General features: G+C 39.9%; 1 protein-coding gene across 1 annotated transcript in view; it reads right to left on the minus strand.

Annotated features, from left to right (window-relative positions):
- Nucleotides 1-20,978, minus strand: part of znf609a (zinc finger protein 609a) — a 69,258-nt gene that overhangs the window by 36,038 nt on the left and 12,242 nt on the right. Inside the window, exon 2 of the mRNA XM_056739147.1 lies at nt 6,984-7,853. Coding sequence (XP_056595125.1) covers nt 6,984-7,721 — 738 coding nt within the window. The 5' untranslated portion in view covers nt 7,722-7,853. The remainder of the gene's footprint in view (nt 1-6,983; nt 7,854-20,978) is intronic.

Consider the following 20,978-nt stretch of genomic DNA (forward strand, 5'->3'; position numbering starts at 1 on the left):
AATCTAGGACACCGGTGTCATGTAAACTACAGACATTTCTACACAAAAGCCAAAACCATTTACATTCAAATGCATTTAATTCTTTTACCTTTGAGGAAAGCTCACAACTGAGCTCAAAATCACTTAATTCTAGACTAATTATACAAAGAAAAACAAGCAGTTGGACCGTTACGCATCTGGCTTCACTTTCTACTCTCTCAAAGAGAAACGCGAGGCCAAATGAAGCTCATCCAACGGGCTCGCATGTGATGGACTGGACTGCCGAGGAGAAGAGAGAGAGAGGGTAAAGCTAGCAGATGAATAAACCATTGTGGTTTTGTGCAGTCCTGACCTCGGTTAACACCAGTCTGTTTACACACAAGAGCAGTGTGAACTAGTGAGGGGTGTGGCACACAATCACACAAAAGCACAAAGACACGAAGCGTGAAACAGATATGCTCATGTTCTCTTTTCATGCAGATTCGGCACACAATCAACGGATTGACTCAAGTTCCTCCGTCTTAACCCATTTATGGAGACTGTTGTTTCCTCTAAGAATATTAAAATTCCATAAAACTTATTTTTTCGCCTGCAAGTCCGGTATTATAATTGATGACATGCACCACAGACTTTAATCACAAAGATCTAAGATAAATCTTTCTGCGATACTAAAACTAAGATATCAGTATTTGTAACCTCACCAACCAGAATAACAGCTGTGACTACATGGCCAGTTTTTTGGGTCGTGCCAAAACAAAAAACTCTCTACAGAATACAGAGACCTTGTACTTCTGCCCTAATTCGGTTCCAACTGGAGCAACTGAACACAACAGAACGTTGTTGACTCCAGGTTCTCCAATCTAGCACAGTACATTCTTGTCTACGTCTATTTTTTATAATTCTGGCACACATGTATGATCATCAACTATTTTGTTGAGAATGCAAAAACGCATCCTGTGTGAACGACCCCTTGGTTCTGCACCAGATGGAACGCTCATTTTCAATATATTCTGCCAAGTTTATATTATATCCAATCCACACTGAAAAGAAAATGGTTGATAATAGCGGGACAAGCGCTAAATCGCACAAAGCTATCTTCCCTCTAGGAGGGTAATGTTAGTAAGCCTGCAAAGTACACAGACTTTTGCGGCGTCACAATGTACATGGCATTCCACTTCCCACACAAAACAAAAACATTAAAAACCACACGATTTGTAAGCGTTGTGCCTATTTGCATTCATTCAAAGCTGGGCTTTTCCTTTCTCCACTGCGTTGATGAATCTGTATAGAAACATATTTAAGAACTTAATGATATTTAATCGAAACTGTTTCATTTAATGGTTTCACGTTCAAAAGCCGCTCAGAGTATCCGGATGCCTGCTGACTTTAGCTTTTATAAAACATGGCAGCGAGCGTGGACGTGCAGTTCTTACCCTCCCGGCCTCCTGTGTTTGCTGTCTGGATGTCCTTTGCATTCATAACTGCAGCTCAGGCGAGTCTTTCTCTCTCAGTCTGAGCTCGAGGCAGGACAGCATGGGCGTTTCCAGGCTCGCTAAACCAGGGGCCTAAAATACCCAGCGGCAGCTTTCACAAATTGTGCGGTGAGCGAGTTTAACAGCCTCTCCGTTCAAGAGAGTCAAGGCTCTGTGCCAAACTTACATCAGGGGTGAGAGAAAAGGGAGGAACTAGAGAAGAAAAACTCGAGTCACGGAAAGAAACAGATGAGAGGAGGTCACGAGTCGCAGCGGAGGCTCATGTAAACACCGGCAGTGATTTACAGTGTGGTCAGAAACCTATCGGCACGAACAGGAAAGAGAAGACGTGGAACATTGATGCAGCGTGAGAGAAAAAGGACGAGCGAGAGACCCAAGACCATGAGGCATTCCAGGGAAAAGACAGACCCCTCAATCCCTCCCAACTGGAAGAGCTTTGTTCTAATGGAGTACAGGCTTCCTGGACTCCGTCAACTGTGGAATGAACTCAGTTGATACAAGAGAGGTTATGTATCACGGAACCAACGCATGAATGAGCTCCTGTGAATACTTCTCACGTGCTATACAACATTTTATATATTTAAACACACACTTGTATATGAAGGTATATTAATGTCATTCAGAACTTGGTGGACTTCCAACTGAATTCAACATGTTTGTCCCTCCCATGGCTGAGTGTGAACATGCACAATCAAAAGGGTCTCAACACATTGACTTCAAGGAAGAGAAAACCTAACAGCACATCTGCATTAAAAACTGCATTTCCTACCAGTCTCATGGATCTGCCGTCTGCTCCCTCCTCTCTTGCGCTGGAGCTGCACGACTCTCCCCTCCCCCCAGCAGTCACATACAGAACCAAATGCGCTGGAAATGCACTGGTTGACAACGCAAGGCAGCTGCACCCCACCCCCCCACACACAGCGTGCTAAGAGACGGGGCGAACGGATGAGATGAGAATGGAGAGAAAGAGTCAGAGGGAGGGAGGAGGGCTCCAATGAAAGAGCTTTGTTTCTCATTTCCCTGATGGCTTTCACAGCTTTTACCTGCCCATGTTCTTACACTGGTTTCATCAAATGTTCATTCTTACATTTACATTTCTTATGTTTTATGCATTTGGCAAATCCTATTATTTAAAGCAGCTTCAAGGTCTTCATTTTATTTGTGCGTGTTTGCTTGGATTGACCCACAACCTTGAGCAAAAGGAAGGAACACAACAAATATAAACGTCCGTTACTAACAATTCTCAGTGCCTCAAAACTGTATGTTTATGCTGGATTTATTTTGACGGTGTTGCTCACTGCAGTTATGCATCAAGAATGATAACTATGAAGATTTTCACAAAGATGATAAAATCAATTATAGACAAATGATACGGTTGGCATCACTTTCAAAATGATTTTCCCCCAAGTGATGAACTATAAATCATTGACAGTCAATTAAGATCCATTCAGTTAAATTTGTACATTTAAACAAAACAGGCAATAAGCATTATCGCTTATAGCTCATTGACAAAAAGCTAAATGCTCTCTCGTTGCCAAGTCGCTTTGGAAGAAATCTGAATGTAAAATTATTGCTAGTATATTTATCACCAGTTTTCTTTTTAGTTATAATTCTTGGTGTAAACGGTCCTTAACAGACTTTTATTACTCTGGGTTTGGGGTTGGTTTCAGATCACTAACCTTAGCTTTTGAGCAATAATTTTAACAGTGCTTGACTCAGCAAACAGTACTAAACTGAAAAAGAAAAATGAATTATTTGAGAGTTAATGGATGAATCACATAGCAGTAAAACAGTGAAAGAGGGAGGGGAGAGAGAGAGAAACCAACACGATTCACTGGTTCCCACTTCCTCATTTTTGTCTCCCTGTGAAAGTATTGGTGAGGATGTAGGATATACGCACAGGCAAAACAAGCAGCCAAATGTGAATTTTTCAAAAGAACACACTCAAGTGTCGACAGACTGGAGGAGAGAGAGAGACAGACAGGCTGCAGACCGATAAAGGAAAAGCTAATCCTGTTGTTGGCATGTCAGCCGGGATTACGCCAAAACTACATCCATCCAAACCACAGAAAGCCTTCTGACACAGAGACTGCGTCAGGGATCACGATTTCTCCAAATAATCAAATCTGTTAAGAACTGCTAAGAAGAGAAAGAATAAGTCGGCTATTTACTACCAAGAGATCAACTCTCTAAGAGGAAGGGAAAATAGAGAAATGATGAATCAATCTGTATTCCTGTCAGCATCCTTAAAACGAAGCACATCGAGCAAGCAGTGTGGGCTGACAGATCAGTACAGAAATACTGCTCCACTGTTACCGTGGAGCTTCAGCCGGCAAGGTTTAAAATAAGCATGCAGCTTGTAGTGTTAATCATAACGTATCGGCCATACACGCCAAAGCTGGAGTGTTTTGATAAGATTCTAAGAAACAAAAACAGCTGCCAAGATCAGTCCGAAGAAAATCTTAACGTGTCTACAAGGATTACAAATCTAAAGCCAAACCTTTAAGATCCATGAGGAACACGGCTACAAAGTAAACAATCAGCAGAAAGGTCCTGATTTACCAACAATTCCCAAATTAAATTGACTAAGCTGAATTTACATCCAAACACAAAATAAAAATATAAATACAAATATTGAAGGAAAAATTTATTTAATTTGTTGTATGAGCGATAGTAATGATGCTTGCTTTTGCAAATTACACTTTACTACACTAAACTATTTAGTTGTCTTTATTCGCTGGCTATCCAACAAATCTACTGAGGTATAGTCTACAGCGGCAGCTTATCCCCATCTTGAGCCAATAACAACAGCTAAACAATGGTGTAAACCTACAGCCACTTTTCAGTCAAGCGGAAATCCAGATGCTGGAAAATAGTTTGACCAAGAACTTGTCCCAATATTAAACATTTGACATCCAGATCAGCTCTTAATCCCTCAGAGAGGATTTCCTGGATCTCCATGCGATGAGGTAAGTAACATAGCAACAGGGTTACAACACTGGACTCAGGGATGGACTGAATTCATGTGCGTGTTGTGGTCACAGAGCAGATTCAATCCACTCGTAGCGATTGCATCTATATATAGAGTTATCCAGATCGCTAAAATCAATACAGACGGTAAGAAAGCTCCAGGCCGTTTCAGTGTCTACCGTAAATATAAACAGAACTTGATTTTACCTGACAGTGAGAAACGTCACTGTATGACAGACTGCTAAAGAGGCTTAATGACAACACGACAGAGTTACCAATACAACCAATGTACACAAAAGACAACCTCAGCGCTCATCCTAACCATCCAATTTACATCTGTTTTTATATTTCACAAGACCAAAATCTAACCTTTAACCTGTAAATACAACAAGTCACTCATTAGCATGACTCTGATAAGCAGGTGCAGGACGACTGGTTATAATCACAGATATCAAAAACTGGTTCAGTCACAAACTGAAAACCGCCTGTTAGAGTAAGTCAATACTGCTCGGAGGAATTAAATTAGCCGGCGTTATTCTGGGACTGTTAACGACTACTTGTACACTGTTAGCAGATACGCCAGTCCGGCAGGGGTACATGGTGGGTGAAAGGCGTTCTCGCATTCCTGCACGGCCATGTGGGGCTTCCGCGAGGTGGGAAAACCAGCCCTGGCCGCTGTCATGCTGCCTGAGCCCACAGTGCCCCGCCCGCACCGTGGGACGTTGAAATCTGAAACCACTTTAGAGACGGTTGAAAAACTGCCTTGGTCCCCCTCCCTGACACTCGATCGCATGGCCTCCTCACACCTCGAGAACTGGTTGTTAAGAAGCTTTAGGAAGCTATTTGGCGTTTGCTTGAGCTGTACTCTCCCCCCACCGGCCCACCCTGCCCGAGGCCCTGAGAGAACCCTCTTACGCTTGTTTAAGGAATGTAGCAGAAAACAATAGCGGCAGTCAGAGGAAGCTGTGAATAGAGCCATTGGCAGCAGAATACTATAGTAACAACAGAATCTGTACCAGGGACACATCTCACCATGGGCCATAACGTTTGACCACCACAAGAGATTTGGGCAATTTAAGCTAGGCAAACAGATACACTTCACATTGAGACGACAAAAACTGTCCACACCTCCGCTCCAGAATTAGCCCTGTAATGCTACACAACCGTTTAAGAACGACAGGGATTTAAAACACTGTGCATATTTGTGTAGCGATAACAAACCTCAGAGCTCAAAATAAAGAGATACGGACTCGTCAAATCGGATCTTACTCACATTATCATCTTATAATGTGGTCGACCTAAAAGCGAAAAAAGCTTGATTGTTTCTGCCACAGTGTTAATTAAGAAACCATCACTAATAATAAAACAACGGTAACCACCTTATATAAGCATGCTATACTAGTCAATATAAACAAATCAAATACATTTTATATCTCCAAACACAATTTCCCAAAGCTATTTCCGTTGAGAAGTCATCTCAACACCTTCCAAGTAACTATCCAAGTAAGAAACCTCAAGTTTTCATATTTAACAAGATCTAAATCCTCTCTTTATCCTGTAAATACAACTACTCATAACCACCATGACGCCAGTTGACCTCAAAGATGAAGTGATGGTATAAGTTAGTTTACACTTAACACACGTATGAAAACAATATAACAACAGACTTAAGAAAAGGTTGATAATGATCTTAAGATGATTCAACCCACAACATCGAGCAAGCTGAACCAACGTCTATTTCAAGAATGCACAGATGCACAGAACGGATTCTTTCTAGAGAAACTCCCTTTGAAGGCAGCACGTTGCTCTTTACCGCAGTCTAAATTTGGCTGCCTGTCACGACTGAAAGCAAGCTAGGGGTCCTAGTGTTGCATTTCAATGGCTCCCAGGAGGGCTACTAGGTAGGAAACACAATGCTGTGAGCATGAACGTCCACTGCTGAATACCAATTCACTAGGCAGGAATTTCAAAGATCTGTTGAAAGCAGAAACGCATACCTCTATCCTCTCCAGACACTAGTTTAGAAAAGTATCATCTTATTTCAATAGATTTTTAGATTTGTTTGTAATGATCAAAATATCAACTGATGCAGATGCTGATACAGTTTGTTTTAGAAAACAGGAATGTATTAGCATCCTGGGAGTTAATGGGTTGTGTGAATACCTCACTGGCCTCTGGTCCGTTACCTTCATCTCTTTTGGCACAACTATATACAACAACAAACAACATGCAGGTATTCCTCTCATTCTCAAATGGACTGCTGCCAAGTGGAACTGCAAACCGCAGTATGGAACACCAGGGTTTATGTCAGGTACTGCTAATAGCTAGTTAATTTCTAGACAGCTGGAATGGCATTAACCTCCAGCACATGACGCAGGTGAACTCAATACTCCTAATTCTTGTCCAGATGTTCACAATAGCTCTGTAAATGGAAACATCAAACCATTCAAGCTAACACCAGACTAGTACAGAGTGCCAAAGTGTCTAATGGCTTCCTGAACACCGCAGACCTTAAAATACTGTTAACACCCTTTGACTCACCTTCTCGCTTTTAACTTTCTTCATGTTTCTGCAATCATTATTGTCCACTTCTTCTGGTTCGCTCTTGATAGTCAACGGCGCTACTATTCCAGCAGTATCGAGGGAAATATTCCCTAATTGTTCAGCGCTGTCCGTAATTTGCGTCCCCTCGAAAGGGGTATTCCGAGCCTGCACTAAAGGCAAAACCTGGCTCACTGGGTCCTTCTCTACAGGAAGGGTCCCGGCTTGAATGCCATCGTTCTTCTCCTTTTTACTTTTCCCAGAACTTTCTTTGTCCTTCTTTCCACTAGGAACAGTACGAGAGGCCTTGTTACTTTTATCCGATCCTTTTCCAGAGCTGGGTAATGTTGTGGAACCGCTGCCCACAGTTGGCCCTGGGCCCTCGTTCGGGGTCCGCCCCTGGCTGTCCTTCTTGGCCCCTTCAGGGGTTGAGGATTTGCTACTGTCCTTGGAATTTTTGCTACGTTTAGTTTTGGATTTGCTGTCTTTGATAGGTGGAGGCGGCACAGGATTAATGAACTTAATATTGTCCGGCAACGTCGCTACAGCACTTGGCGCAGCAGCCATTCCGTCCCCGTCCTTGGTGCCAGACATCTCAAGCTTGTCTTTTTCTAAGTCGGCGTCGAGGTCAATAATCAGGTTTCCTACACCGATATCCCACTCATCCCCGCTGTCGTAAGTGTCCACCGCATTTGAGTCCACACCTTTCCCGCCTGCAGTGCCACTACTGAGGGACATCTTAGTGCCAACGGCCCAAGCGTGTCACAGGGAGCTCTGACCTTCTCAAAAAGCTGAGGTAGTCAGAAAAAGCATTTACACCAGCCTCAGGGTCCTGATGGTTTCCACTTCCCAGTTACCCTCATTGTTGCCCTGCAGGAGAGGAAACAGAAACATGTTAATGACGTTGTAATTTTGCTCTTAATTTTCTCTCTGGGTTAGTACACTAAGCTATTACCTTGAGGTCTTTTTTACATTTTAAAGGACTCTTAGCACTTGTGCTGTGTGATAGCTTTTGCTTGGTAAATTGCTTGTGATGTGAATCAATTCAGACTGAAAGGAACAGCTAGAAGTAAATGCTTAAAATCATCAAGAAAACATCCAGGTGTATCGGGAAGAAAGATTTCTACCACACCACTTTGATTTCAAGCACTTATTTGATATAAATGCATTCTAAATATCTGTAGACTAGAAAAATTATTATAAATACTGTTGAAGGCAGAAAAACGCTAAATCGTGGTCACTTTCATAGCATTAGTTAAATAAGCCAGACGCTGCATCAAAACACACTTGGAAACAATTTCCTCCCACATCCACAGGTTTACAATATCAAAGTCAAACAACTGACCACAACACAGGGCACAGCTCGAGCCCAACACGTTGTTTTATTGCATTATTTGCATTCATTTACATATACACTGTAAACACAGCAAAGTCAAGGCTTATAAACAAACAGCTTATTTTACTACAACTCCTTACAATTGGCATGAATACCACTCACGTCTGGCGCTTTAGAAAGGTTATGGTTTCTGTTCAAATGTCATAGATGCCAATGGTCATATAATAAGGGATGTATTCCATCAGATAGTCTCTAGAATATAAATGAACCCTCAACAAACAGCTGAGAAGCAGAAACAGTAAGCGAGAACTTGTTCTGCAAGGCTACATTATTCATGTCGTCTGGGACAGAAGAAAGGTCAAACTGATAGCCCAAGATATTCTGAGAAGGCCACATAAAAGTACGAACACATCACAAACGGCTTTAACTTCATTACAGTTTGTTTTCTTAAACTGGGTGGGTGCTACTTACAAAAGTAGCACTAACATGTAGTCTTCAGTAATCCGTCAGTCTACTGTTTGGAAACTCCTTTCAACCATCAGTGATTTACCCCTTCGTGACACTTTGAAGCCTGCAGCTCTCCAAGATCAACAGGAAATTTGAAATGAAATTTCAAGACATTCACATTTCAAAAGACATTCTCATTCACTGTTAGAACTCCATATTCAAACACTAGCATCCAAAAAAAGGACGTAGCATATAAACTAAGATGTTCTTCCTCCTCATATCCACACAGTGAAATCATGTAAGTTGATTGTCTGCTTGCTTAACCAGAGAAATACTTTAGCTACGTGCCTTTGGCGAATAATACGAAGGCGCAAACCTTCAGAAAACTTGTTAATATAATCCAACACATCTGAGGCAATGATGCAAGCAACTGTCATGGTTTCACACATACACACGCCTATTAGGAACAGAATGACGAAATTTGGCTCTGAATAATCACCAAGTAAAAAACAGACAAAAGGTTTATTTTCTTTTGAAGGCAACAGACAAGCCACAGCAGACAGATTACCTTATTCAACACACTCTCAACGTTTCTGATGTCTTTGATGGAGCAATAGCTTTAACATTCAGCCTTTTAAACTAAATGAACTGTGTTTCCCCGCATCTTTTTATTTATAGTCAAATGGGTGGTGTGACCAAAAATGTATATCACAGTGTTGCTAGGCTGTAAATAGCTATACAGTTTATTTTGTTATATCAACAGTACCCAGTCCATGCTTACCGAAAAAGGGAAAAAATCCATCCATAAACACCAAAAACCAGGGCTGGAACACAATGTCCTCTATAAGGCCAACTCTTTGGCTGTAAATAACAGCACTAATTCAGCTTTCCCCACCACATGCCAGCACGTGGAAGGAGCGCTCGGGGGAGTCAGGCCGTTCCCGACCCCACCCGACACGACACGGGTCTAATTAACACAGGCATCTGCAACGGACGGCTCGGCTCAATGAGAAAACGTGAGCAGAGAATAAATCAGGCACTTCTGCAAACAGCCGGCAGAGATGACAGGACTCGGGATCGATACCCGTCTCGACTTGTTTGATGATGAACAACAGATAACAAAACGCATACAATCAACAGAAACAGATGAAACAGTAAAATGAAGAGGCTTTACTAGAGAGGACCCTCAGACACGGCCTTTATAGGGAAAACTGCTTTAGAGTTTTAATTCCTCCTGGCAATTGAGTACAAAAAATGGCTGTTGAAGAGGGCAAAGAAAGTGACAGGCTCTCCATCAGAGTAAATCACAGGTCTTTCTTAAGAGTCAGGATTTCCCCGTGGTTAGATTACACTACTTATATTCTCTCAGAATTCTCCAATGTCTCTGTTTCTTTTCTTTTGAGAGATCAGTAATGCAGGGCTGTACAGCGCAACAAATATCTGTTTGTGCAAAGAATAAATTTGCCAGTGTAGCACGCGTGCCATACAGTTTTGCACATGGTTTAGACAGAGCCGCTTGTTTGTGTGAGGTGTGTTTGTCGCAATGCTTGTTTGTGTGAGGTGTGTAAATTAATGGTGCACCAACTGTTTGGCCTGTGCTACAAAACGTTAAACCTCTGTAGCACCAGTGCTACGTGGAAAAAAGGTAACATATAGCCCACAGGCAAATTTTGATTTTAAAATAAAAACAGCAAACCGTTTAACTGACCTCATGACTTTCATGCACATAAATGCCCTCGCTTTAAAAACCAAAGCATTAATCAGTACTTATTAGGTCCGACGGGTAGTTCCCAAATGTCCTGCCAACCTCATAACTTCACCATCAGCCAATTCAAACAGAGGCCGTCTCCAACTGTGTTAGCGCCCGCTGAGGGAACATTTGATCCAACTGAGACGAGAAGGGAACAGCTGCACAGGGCCGCTTTGAGGCGTTTAGTTGCCCCGTCCAACCACACAGTGAAGTGGGAAGAAATTCTATCCGAGCTTGACCTACTGCACTGCCCTCGACACCACCTCACAGTAAAGCTGTTTCAGACCTACCCGTCGAACGCAGAGGTGAGACCTGCGACAAACGTATCAGAGAGATTATCTGCTTCAACAGCACATGAGCATCAAAATAGAACAAGTTAAAGTGACCAGAATTACATAGCCAGTTTGGAAACAATGCCTAAAATAAAATAAAAACAAGACCCAATTTAATATCTCAAATTTTAAAAAGAAAACAAACAGCTATGCTGTGCCAAAATACACATTAACATAATATTCACGGACACTCACCATGATGACTTACAAAATATATATTTTTTTATGACAACAGCAAAAGGCAACAACAGTGCATGAATCTTGAATCTTACAAACAAACGTATACTTTTGATACGTATAGTGCATGCACCTAGCCTAAGTTAACTTCCACTAAGCATTTATTGATGGGTCTGTCAGATTTATATTTATTTAATTTATATTAATATTTTATTGTATAAAAATTGTATTAAATAAACAATTTGTTAAATTTTATTGTATTTTAATTTTGTATATTGTACTCATTTAAAAACTTTAAAACCCGTTAAATAGTAGGGATGTGCATAAATATGGATACATGAAACTATCGCAAGTCTTTTTTTCCCAATAGTGTACCGATAGTGCTACCGCTACTATCGATCATTTTTTTAAATCATGTCATATACAGACGGCCAAAAGTAAGTGGAAGCGAGCAGGGTGAAAAATATAGGACCGCTTCGAGCTCTCAGAGCTGATGTGTGGGTGTCCTTTGGTTTTGAAAATAAGTCGTTGAGTAGTGTTAATTTTGTCAGCTATTTTATTTTAGTGTTAGTTTTTGTCCCACAACAAATACACTTTTTAGTTTTTATCATATTTGGTCATCCTTGTCCTGTTTTTGTTTAATCCAGTTTAGTTGACTAAATGTCTATGCATTTTTGTTTTGTTTTAGTCAAACTTAGTCACATTTTTGTCATGCTGTATAATAGTTAAAATGGGTATTTTGCCAAAAATTATAATCACAGTGATTGTTAGAGAAGTTATTGTTTGAGAAATTTGTTTTTATATTTCATTATAAATTTTATTATATTCAAAAAATTTATATCAAAAAGACTTTCACGGATGTGTCACCAGAGCATTTACAGCACGAATGAACCAGGGGTTTTATACTGCCCATGTTCATTGTTTTCACTGTAATGCACCACAACAGCAAAGTGACCAACCTTAATCCCCTGTGCTACCCACTGGAGAGTAGCAATCCACAGTTTGGAAACCCAAACCTATGATCTAAAGGTCCTTGCATCGTACATCATAGCCACTCTGCAGAGGTAATGGATGTTTTTAGACTTATCCTTAAAGAAAACCCCAGGTGGTGCACAGCATATTGTATTTCTAACTCTAATTTTTACATTTTCTATTTAAAGTATTCCAATATATTGCAAATGTGTATCGTATCGAAATATATAGCAATATATTGTATCGTGACCCATCTATCATGATGTGTATCGTATAGGGAGGCACTTACCAATACACACCCCTATTAAATAGGTCGTAAAAATATGTTGCATTTTAGTTTAGCGAACTGTAGTTTTTTCTACTGGTAACCCAAAACAATACTGGCTAGACATTCTTTTAACTTGCTAGCTAATGTAATATATTTGTCATTTCTTTTGCTTGTTATCAGAAATAATCAACAGGTTCTCTATTCTTTGAGGATGTGTACCGGAAGCGGGCATGCGCAGTAACGTTTGATTGTGTCATTGCTTTGAAACCGTCTATACATGTACAACATGTAACGTACGATAAACAACTAGGGCAGTCACGATAATCCATTCATCTACTTATCGCACAGTATATAAACTTGACATAGGTTGTTTTTGGTTATGCAATCCATTGGCATTGTATTATATGCATTTGTTTACATAAAAATGAATGACATTAACATTTATCCAATCGTGCTGTCTCCATTAGCGCTGCCCTGTGTGTCTTTAGCAGTGCTTGCGCTTACAAAAAAAAAACACACACACAATTAAACACACCGTGCAGACTGTGAAAAGAATCAAGTAGTTATATTGTGTTTTCTAGCTGAAAAAGCAAGTTCGGAATCGTAATCGGCTGGTGTCAAAGCAGGAATCCTCCCAATCCGATATGAATACAAAGTAGTGCATGAACAAGACGTTCTACTTTTTAAATACGGAGGTAACGAAAACAGCAACACAACAAACATTAACCTGAAGAGTGATTTAAAACAAAAGTTGCAGTTGGCGCTTGAGGAATGTCTTACATACAGTTAAGTTATATATGACATGTCACATGTATGAATACACATTAGACTTCACGAAAGGGACATCTCCCAAAAAGTTGTTCCAGATAAGGTAACATTGTTTTTCGTTGCTCAATTGAGCAAGTGTATCTATTTTAAACGGCCACATTATGACATACAATCATGCTGAGTTCATGTATCAAGGGATCTGCTTATCCTAAACTGCTTAATCAGTAGCATAAAATATTTGTAAAATGGCAATATGGAGCATTGCAATTCTATCTGGTGCAGTTTATGGGCACACAAAAAGCTATCGCGACAGACCTATAAACAATAATATATTCTAAACTTGCAATATTAAGATTTGCTGCATAATCATAATACTATTACAACAGAACTGAAAGAATTAAATGTCCGTAAAATGTTAGTAAGGTCAAAAATCTCCTGAACCTTCATACATTTTTCCCGCTCTGCTAACACATCCAAGCCAAAAGCTGTCTTATAAGGGCACTTCTTAACAAGCTGTTTCTAAGAGTCAGTCTGCAGGCCACAGACCCGGCATTCTGCATCAGCCGCCACACTGAGATTTCACCGTGTAATTGGATTGTGTGCTTGAACTGCTGAGCGAAACACAAATTTGCAGGAAGCTTCAGGTGCTGGAAATCAAGCGTCTCAGCAAAATGTCAGGAGGAATGCTTGGTTTAAACGAGCAGCAGGATTTCAATTTGCGAACGTACGCGATGTACCATTACGAGGGTTTTCGCCCTGTCCCCGAGCAACCTGTCTGGGTTCGGCCGTTTGCCAGGTCATGATTACGCTAAGCCAGATGAACTTTGTGTATGCAGGCGAGTACACAGACATGCCCTGAAGACGTCACCAGTTCTGTTGGTTCTCTTATGTCAATCCTGTCAAAGAGTCTTTTTTTAATGCTCCAAGACGCAACAAAGATAGAAACGAAAGCTTTCGAGCTCAATTGCAATGGTGTAGTGCATCACGCAAATCAAGCAAGCTAATATGCCATGACATAAAGTGCATAACAGTGATTTTGCCAGGAAAACCTGCTGTCTTAGTTGAAATGTAACCAAAGTAAAAACAACTCACATACAAAAGGCTTTCTGCTAAAATAAAAATGTAAAAAACAACATGAAAGACACCAATGTTTAGCAAGCAGTTCAATTCATCATTAAATGATAACAGTATTTTAAATAAACAATAATACAGAATATCTAGGTAATAATGGCTTTGAACATGACTTACTCACATTGGAAAGGGAACAGCTAAGTGATTTGGGAGGGAGGATGACAGTCCTGCTGAACATTGGGTACAGAAGCAGTCACAGATCATTTCAAGCCTATTCACTGAGAGAAGAGAAATACTGTTGTAGACATTGAAAGTCTGAGGCAGCTGACAAACTCCCTGATGACTTGAACAAATAGTTGAGGGAAGGTGACCATGGTGCTGTTTCTAAGAACTGTGGCCTTCGGGGAAACTAATGGATCAGCAAGCTCAAACAAAGACTTAAGAAAATACTGTCATCATTTACTCGCTGCTGTCGCTTTAAACCACTAAGAATCACTTTTTGAAATTCTTACGATGTTAAGAGAGTCATTGAACTCTAACCATAGATTATAGAAATACTCATAAGGTCTGAGCGCTACAAAGATTTGATCTAAAGCTGGATATGGTTGCTTGAAGACAAAAGGAGCAGAATATATACAGCTACATTTGTCCACACAGATACAAGACATTAACACGCCCTGTTCACAGAAATAATCAAAAGCGAACAGAAACTATCAAAGCGACAAAATGTTCATTTAAACTTGACATAAATAAAGAGCCTGAGATCCCTGCAAATTAGAAAGGTCTGCGACCTTCAGAATAACTTCTCTCTTCTCTACATTTATCCTCTTACATTTTTACACTCTTGTTACCACACCAACAGTTTCAGCAAATTTTCTGCAGACAGTGCTAGTTTATTTACTCACTAAAAACGAACATTTAATTGTTTCATTTTGGTTCACTTCACACCAAAACGTTTAACGTATTTGTAGCTGACGGTTGCATCTTTCATCTTTCATTGCGTGCAAAAACTGACAACTAGACGCACATTTGAGGTCCGGTCTAAGCCCTAATTTTAAATCATTAGAGAAAGGTGTAATGTGCTCCACTTGATACAAAGGTATAATCAGCCGACGATTGCAGGAAAAATGCCTCAGGTGAAGAGAAGCCATTTGGTTGCCAACATGACGATTTTAAACAGTTACCAGCAGAAACCCAGACAACACGCAGACAAAACATCACACCAAACACAGCAGGAAAAGACTTGAGTAGTCAGGCTAAAGAGTCAATAAACAAATACACAAACCTCCCTATTCAGTCGTTGTGGTTTTATTAACACACATCATCAATCACTCGAGCTCTGGGGGAAGTTGAGTCAAACGCAACACTTAAGACCTTCAGGGTCAACTGCTTTACATCTCAGTTGATCTACAAATAAACCTCATGTAATATATCACCTTTAAAACACATTTAACTGCTCAACATACATCTTAACTGTGGATGGATAAGTGAGCTCAACTAGTTTGTTTTATTATTTTATCATTGAACATTGACGTTTTAAAGATTTGTAACTTTTTGTCTCTAAATTCACTTTCTGTAAAGCACCAAAGCTTTCAAAACAATTACAGTCACACCACAACAAACTACCTGCTATTACACATTTACTTCTGGGGACTATGCTTAATATAAAAATGATGACGCTTTAACATTTGCAAGAATGTAACTTGACTACACAAAAGCCTCTTTAAGACCAGTTAGCCCAGTGTTTCCAGTAGGATTTTGTGAAACTGTGGCGCTTGATGACATCACGCGCTAATTAACATATTTGTGACATCATCACATAGTTTGAAAACCACGTTAAGGACACCACGGAAGTGGGATATTTCCCATCTGAAATCCAAACGTAACGTCTGGATTTGTTAACATAAGAAGTATTTAGTAGCATTAAAACATTACAAATCTCTTTTAACATTAAAAATGAACCACTCCAAGAATTATTTCCGGGTGGGGATTATCGAATTTTCAAGAGCATGTGAAGGCAGCAAAAGTTGCAATTTCAGACACGTTTATATTTAACTCTCTAAACATTACTTAAAGCATATTTCCCAATAAAACCGTTGTCATTTACATGTTCTCTGTTCTCTTTCCAACATTTCTCACTGTCAGGAGTTAACCAATCAGGATCTTGCTCTAGTAGTGACGTGATTATGACGTTGCGCACGTAGGCAGAAAACTGATACAAAAATGGAGAACAAAATCATCGTTGCTGCATGTGGATACCTGGAGCAGTACAATTCATCTTGCTTTTATCAAAACTGGAATAAAAGGGATCTTGCTTGGGAGAAAGTAAGTGAGGAGTTCGGACAATCTGGTAAATTGTAAAAAAAAAAAAAATACTCAATTTGAGCTTTATGTACACGAGACTGGAGCCGCCTCCAGTAAACTCGAAATGTTCAATCGTCCCATTACGTGTGTGTAGTAGAGTAGGCGGGGCGAGACCGTGGTTCGAGTCCGGTGAGTAATTGTGAATGAGATAGGGAGCATATAAAAGGAACGAGCGACCGGACCGTCGAGGAGAGAGGACGAACCACGGTCTCGCCCCGCCTACTCTACTACAGTGTGAATAGCGCGATTTATTTGCGCAAGTCACGTTTGGTGGGAACGCTCTATTAGCCCATTGCATAATGGAGTCATACACATACTTAGCTATGCTTAGAGAAAGCTATTGAGATTTGCCATGCAGGTCACGCCAGCCCAATGGGGAGGTGGTTCAGATGTGGTTTTAAAAAGAATTTCAGACACACACAATCCACACAAAACCACAATGGACAGCCATCTGTTTATTAGGAGAATGTGTTGCTTATTCAGACTTTGCATGTTAAAGTGTTAAAATACAGCCAAGAGAACAGCGATCACACTGTGAAAACGACTGTAATGTAGGAAGAAATCCTATGTGTAATGTTGAAAAGTAATAACATAACAAATTATAAAACATTTCAATGTTTTACTTACACATACAAGCATCTCAAGACAACACAACACAAAACCAGTGAAGGTGTTTTGGTCTTCAACACCTTCAGTTTCTGCTCAAAAAAGCGGCTTCCAAATCACGCCCACACAGAGCCATTAAATGGGCGGCAGCTGTGTGTTCAATTGTGTTTGTCCCAGCCAATAAATTTATGATGAACACATGCAAGCTGAGACCAACATTCACCCAAGCAAATTCAACCCCCCCACACTGAAAATCCATGGACTACGGGCCGGGGCTGTCCAAACACTTCCCGTCGTGTCTTCAAAAATACAAAAAAATCCATTAAATCACAGGGGAGGACAGAAAATCGAGCTGTGAAGTACACAAGCGCACGCTCGGAGGCTTCCACCCCTGCAGGTGCTGTGCAGTGTTACCTTCACAACCGCATGTTTAATTCATACTGCGACTAAAGCAGCATTTGAAGAGAAGCTCAGGGCCGATAAAAAAGACGAGAGGAGCGCCTTCCCAATGTGAGAGTGCAAAAACACGTATCGCAAAGATAAGTCTGTCATGAAACTTTATCTGAAACAATTACAGCTAAACTTCAATTAAACTTAACAAATGACAGAAATGTTTTCTGTTTGGTGAAAAATTTTGACCGTGATTTTTAGAACGATGATTGTTGTATACCGATTATAATAACACATGGATTGTATGTGAAATGTGGACATGTTCTTGACAATTTTCTTATTTGTATGAATAAGTACACATGTACAGAACAAAGTCATGCCTGAAGTGATCCACAGACCCCACGGCATCAGAAGGAGTCAAGGGTTCTCTGAGGAATGTCAATTGGACTAAAGGAAAAGCTCATACAACCAGTGAAACGGTTTCCAAATCCACAAATGATCTACATCACATGACTTTTCTGCACATTTAAAAATGGCAGTATACTAACGTTCGATTTTCTATGACATTGAAAAGTAGCACATTTTAGAAGTGTTTCCAATAAATAATAAACAGTGTTTATATATTTCTATTCTGAAGCTCGGAATGATAAAAAAATCATATTTCACAGTAACATGAAGCCTGATAGAGAAAATAGAGTTATCACCACAATCTTGTGATCTGTGCAGTTGTTTTACTGCCAATTTCCCGGCCAAGGTCTCTCGGCTAAACAAAAGAAGAGAGAAAATCTGTCTGATGGTGTGTTAGCTGGCTGGCATAGTGTGTAAAGACTGTTTTTCCTGCAGGACGAGATGTGAGGAGTTGGCAAAGGAAATCCCAGCAGGATGGCGACAGGGGAAATGAACTCAACCAAACAAAGATTACAGCCGCAGAGACGGACATCAACCATCCCACTGACACCAGAACAGAAATACTGTCAAATGTTACACTATGTCTAGAGTGGTGCCAATAAATTTGTGTACACCGGACAACTACCAGAAAGTATTTGTATTGTAATCTCCTACCTACATACAGTGATCTGTGAGGGTCTGTGACAAGTGCACTACTGCCTTAAGTGTTTTTTACTTTTGTGTCGGACCTACGCCGTAGGCAAGGCTATGGTTTTCGTTTATACTTGTATGTCGATGGCCACTAGCCATCATTTTCCACAGGTGTGTCATTGTGTAACCAAGACAAGAGCGGGTGAAAAAGCGGTTCATTGTGAACGCTATATGAGAAGTATTTAGCAATGATAGCGGCAAGTAAACAGTCACTTTTGCAGCTTGAGTCGTTAAATACAGAAAACACGTGATTCATTTAGATAATTCATTCGTAAATGAGTATAAATAAATCAAACGTTTTTTGACATGAAGGGAGGGTGTGCGCTTGCTGTCCGCAGAGCATTAAGGTGTGTGTCACACAATGGCGTAGGGTACGTGTCTCTTCTTAGGTCCGACGCAGAAGTAAAAAAACGCTTTAAGGGAGTGGTTCTCCAACTGGGGGCTGTGGCCCCCTGGGGGGGCCCAAGATGTATCCAGGGGACTACAGATTTTGTGGCATTTTATGAAATAGAAATTCTAATAAATTATATCCAATCAAACATCAGAAAAATTAAGACCACCAATCAAAAGTTTTGATCTTCCAACATTGTATAACAGAACATGTTTTTGGTTCAATTAAAATTCAAAGTTTAAGATGGTGCATTACTATGGGGGGTCCAAAAGCAATGCACTCTACACTGTACACAAAGGGAGTCGTACAACAGAACGTTGAGAACCACTGCTTTAAGGAGACAACAGGGATGTTAACGAGGTGTTAGAACAGAGCTATTGTGTTACTCTAGTAAAAACGTAATATCATTAGACGTCTAAGGATGTGGCAGTGTGGAGGGTGTTCAAACTTTTAAGACTAATAAAACATCTTTAGAATTGAGAAACAATGACAGTTAATCTTAAGATTCCACAACTGATTTACATTCACATTTAACCGAGATGACAGACAGAAGCCTACAGCTACAGCTACAATAGATCTGACTACAAGAGTTCTGTTTTAAGCCGCTCACACATCTTCATAAAATGCTTCTGTATTAAAGGTCAAATTTTCTAGCTGCCTGACGCTGTCAATTCACACAATCATTTTGTTATTTCTTGTTGATGCAAGACGAGTTTGAACAAATCTGGGAATTGATCAAGAAAAAGGGTTGGGCAAGATCAAAACCCCTCATAAAAAAACGTTTACCTCACACATCATAGCGATTCTGAAAAGATCTGTGAGGCGTTTCAGGTAACTAGCACCTAGCGGTTCAATTAAAATTAAGATGTCAAAAGTGAAGCAAATTTATTGTAAGAAACCGCTCGTATGAAAGAACCCACTCTCAGAAGCATTTCTCAACCTGTACTGCAGTTTCTCATCTCTGCATCTTTTATCAAGAGACATGCCAAACCAACAACAAATAAACCATCCCTTCTGGAAACCACTCAAGGTAGTCTAGTCATTTCTGACAGAGCTCCAGACAAAGAAATCAACGAAGGGGATAGTTCACCTAAAATGAAAATTCTGCCACCATTTACACAGCTTCTAGTTGTTCAAAATCTGTATAAATTACCATATTACCATAGTATGACAGTAAGACATTTTGAAGAATGTAGGACAGCAAACAGTTCTGGGGCACTTTTGACCACCATTTTATTATTTCCTACCATGTTAGTCAAAAACAAAGACATTTATACAGATTTGAAACAACTCGAAGGTAAGTCAATGATGACACCAAATTATTTTTTTAAGAGCCAGATAACATGAACTTAAATCACATACTTTTACTTATCCTGTTGTGTGTACATTTTCTCGCTCATATGTTTTGCTCACAAAGTTTTACAAGTTGTTTTTCCTCCTAAGCAAGGCCATACAGGATGTTTTTGTTAATTCTATTCTAAAATTTGTGAAAAATTCTGCAGAATTCAATTAATAGTTGTAATTTTAAGGTTTAAATGTGTTGAAACAAATATAAATATGTGTAAATGTGTTCAAATAGTCTTAAAGTGCTGCCTGTCTATGCACTTAAGTGCAGATGACAGCAGATTTGGTTCTGCTTATTTAAAAAGTAAATACTCTGAATTAATTTTAACCAGCAGAAAATATGCATGTCAAGACCATATTTATTTATTATATACATGGAAAAAAGTATACATTTAGAGTTTACAGCAAAATGAAATGGCTTGTGTTAATCATTAATTATGTTGATTTTAGTTTGTAATAATGACACTTTTCAGCATTCAGCATTTACAGAAACTTCAAAGAATTCAGCGGATTTCATTATTGCTGTGAACGGATTTGAAATGATCCAGCGTTGTCTTAAATGATAGACTTATAAATTACGTTCCCTGAACTTCCGGCGGTTAGATCGTTGTAAACGTCTCAAATATCTCACTGTTCTTCCTCATGCTCATAACAGCTTCTTGCTTACTAGTAAATTTGGAT

The sequence above is a fragment of the Triplophysa dalaica genome, chromosome 24 (genome assembly GCF_015846415.1).
Source record: "Triplophysa dalaica isolate WHDGS20190420 chromosome 24, ASM1584641v1, whole genome shotgun sequence".
Taxonomy (NCBI): Eukaryota; Metazoa; Chordata; class Actinopteri; order Cypriniformes; family Nemacheilidae; genus Triplophysa; species Triplophysa dalaica.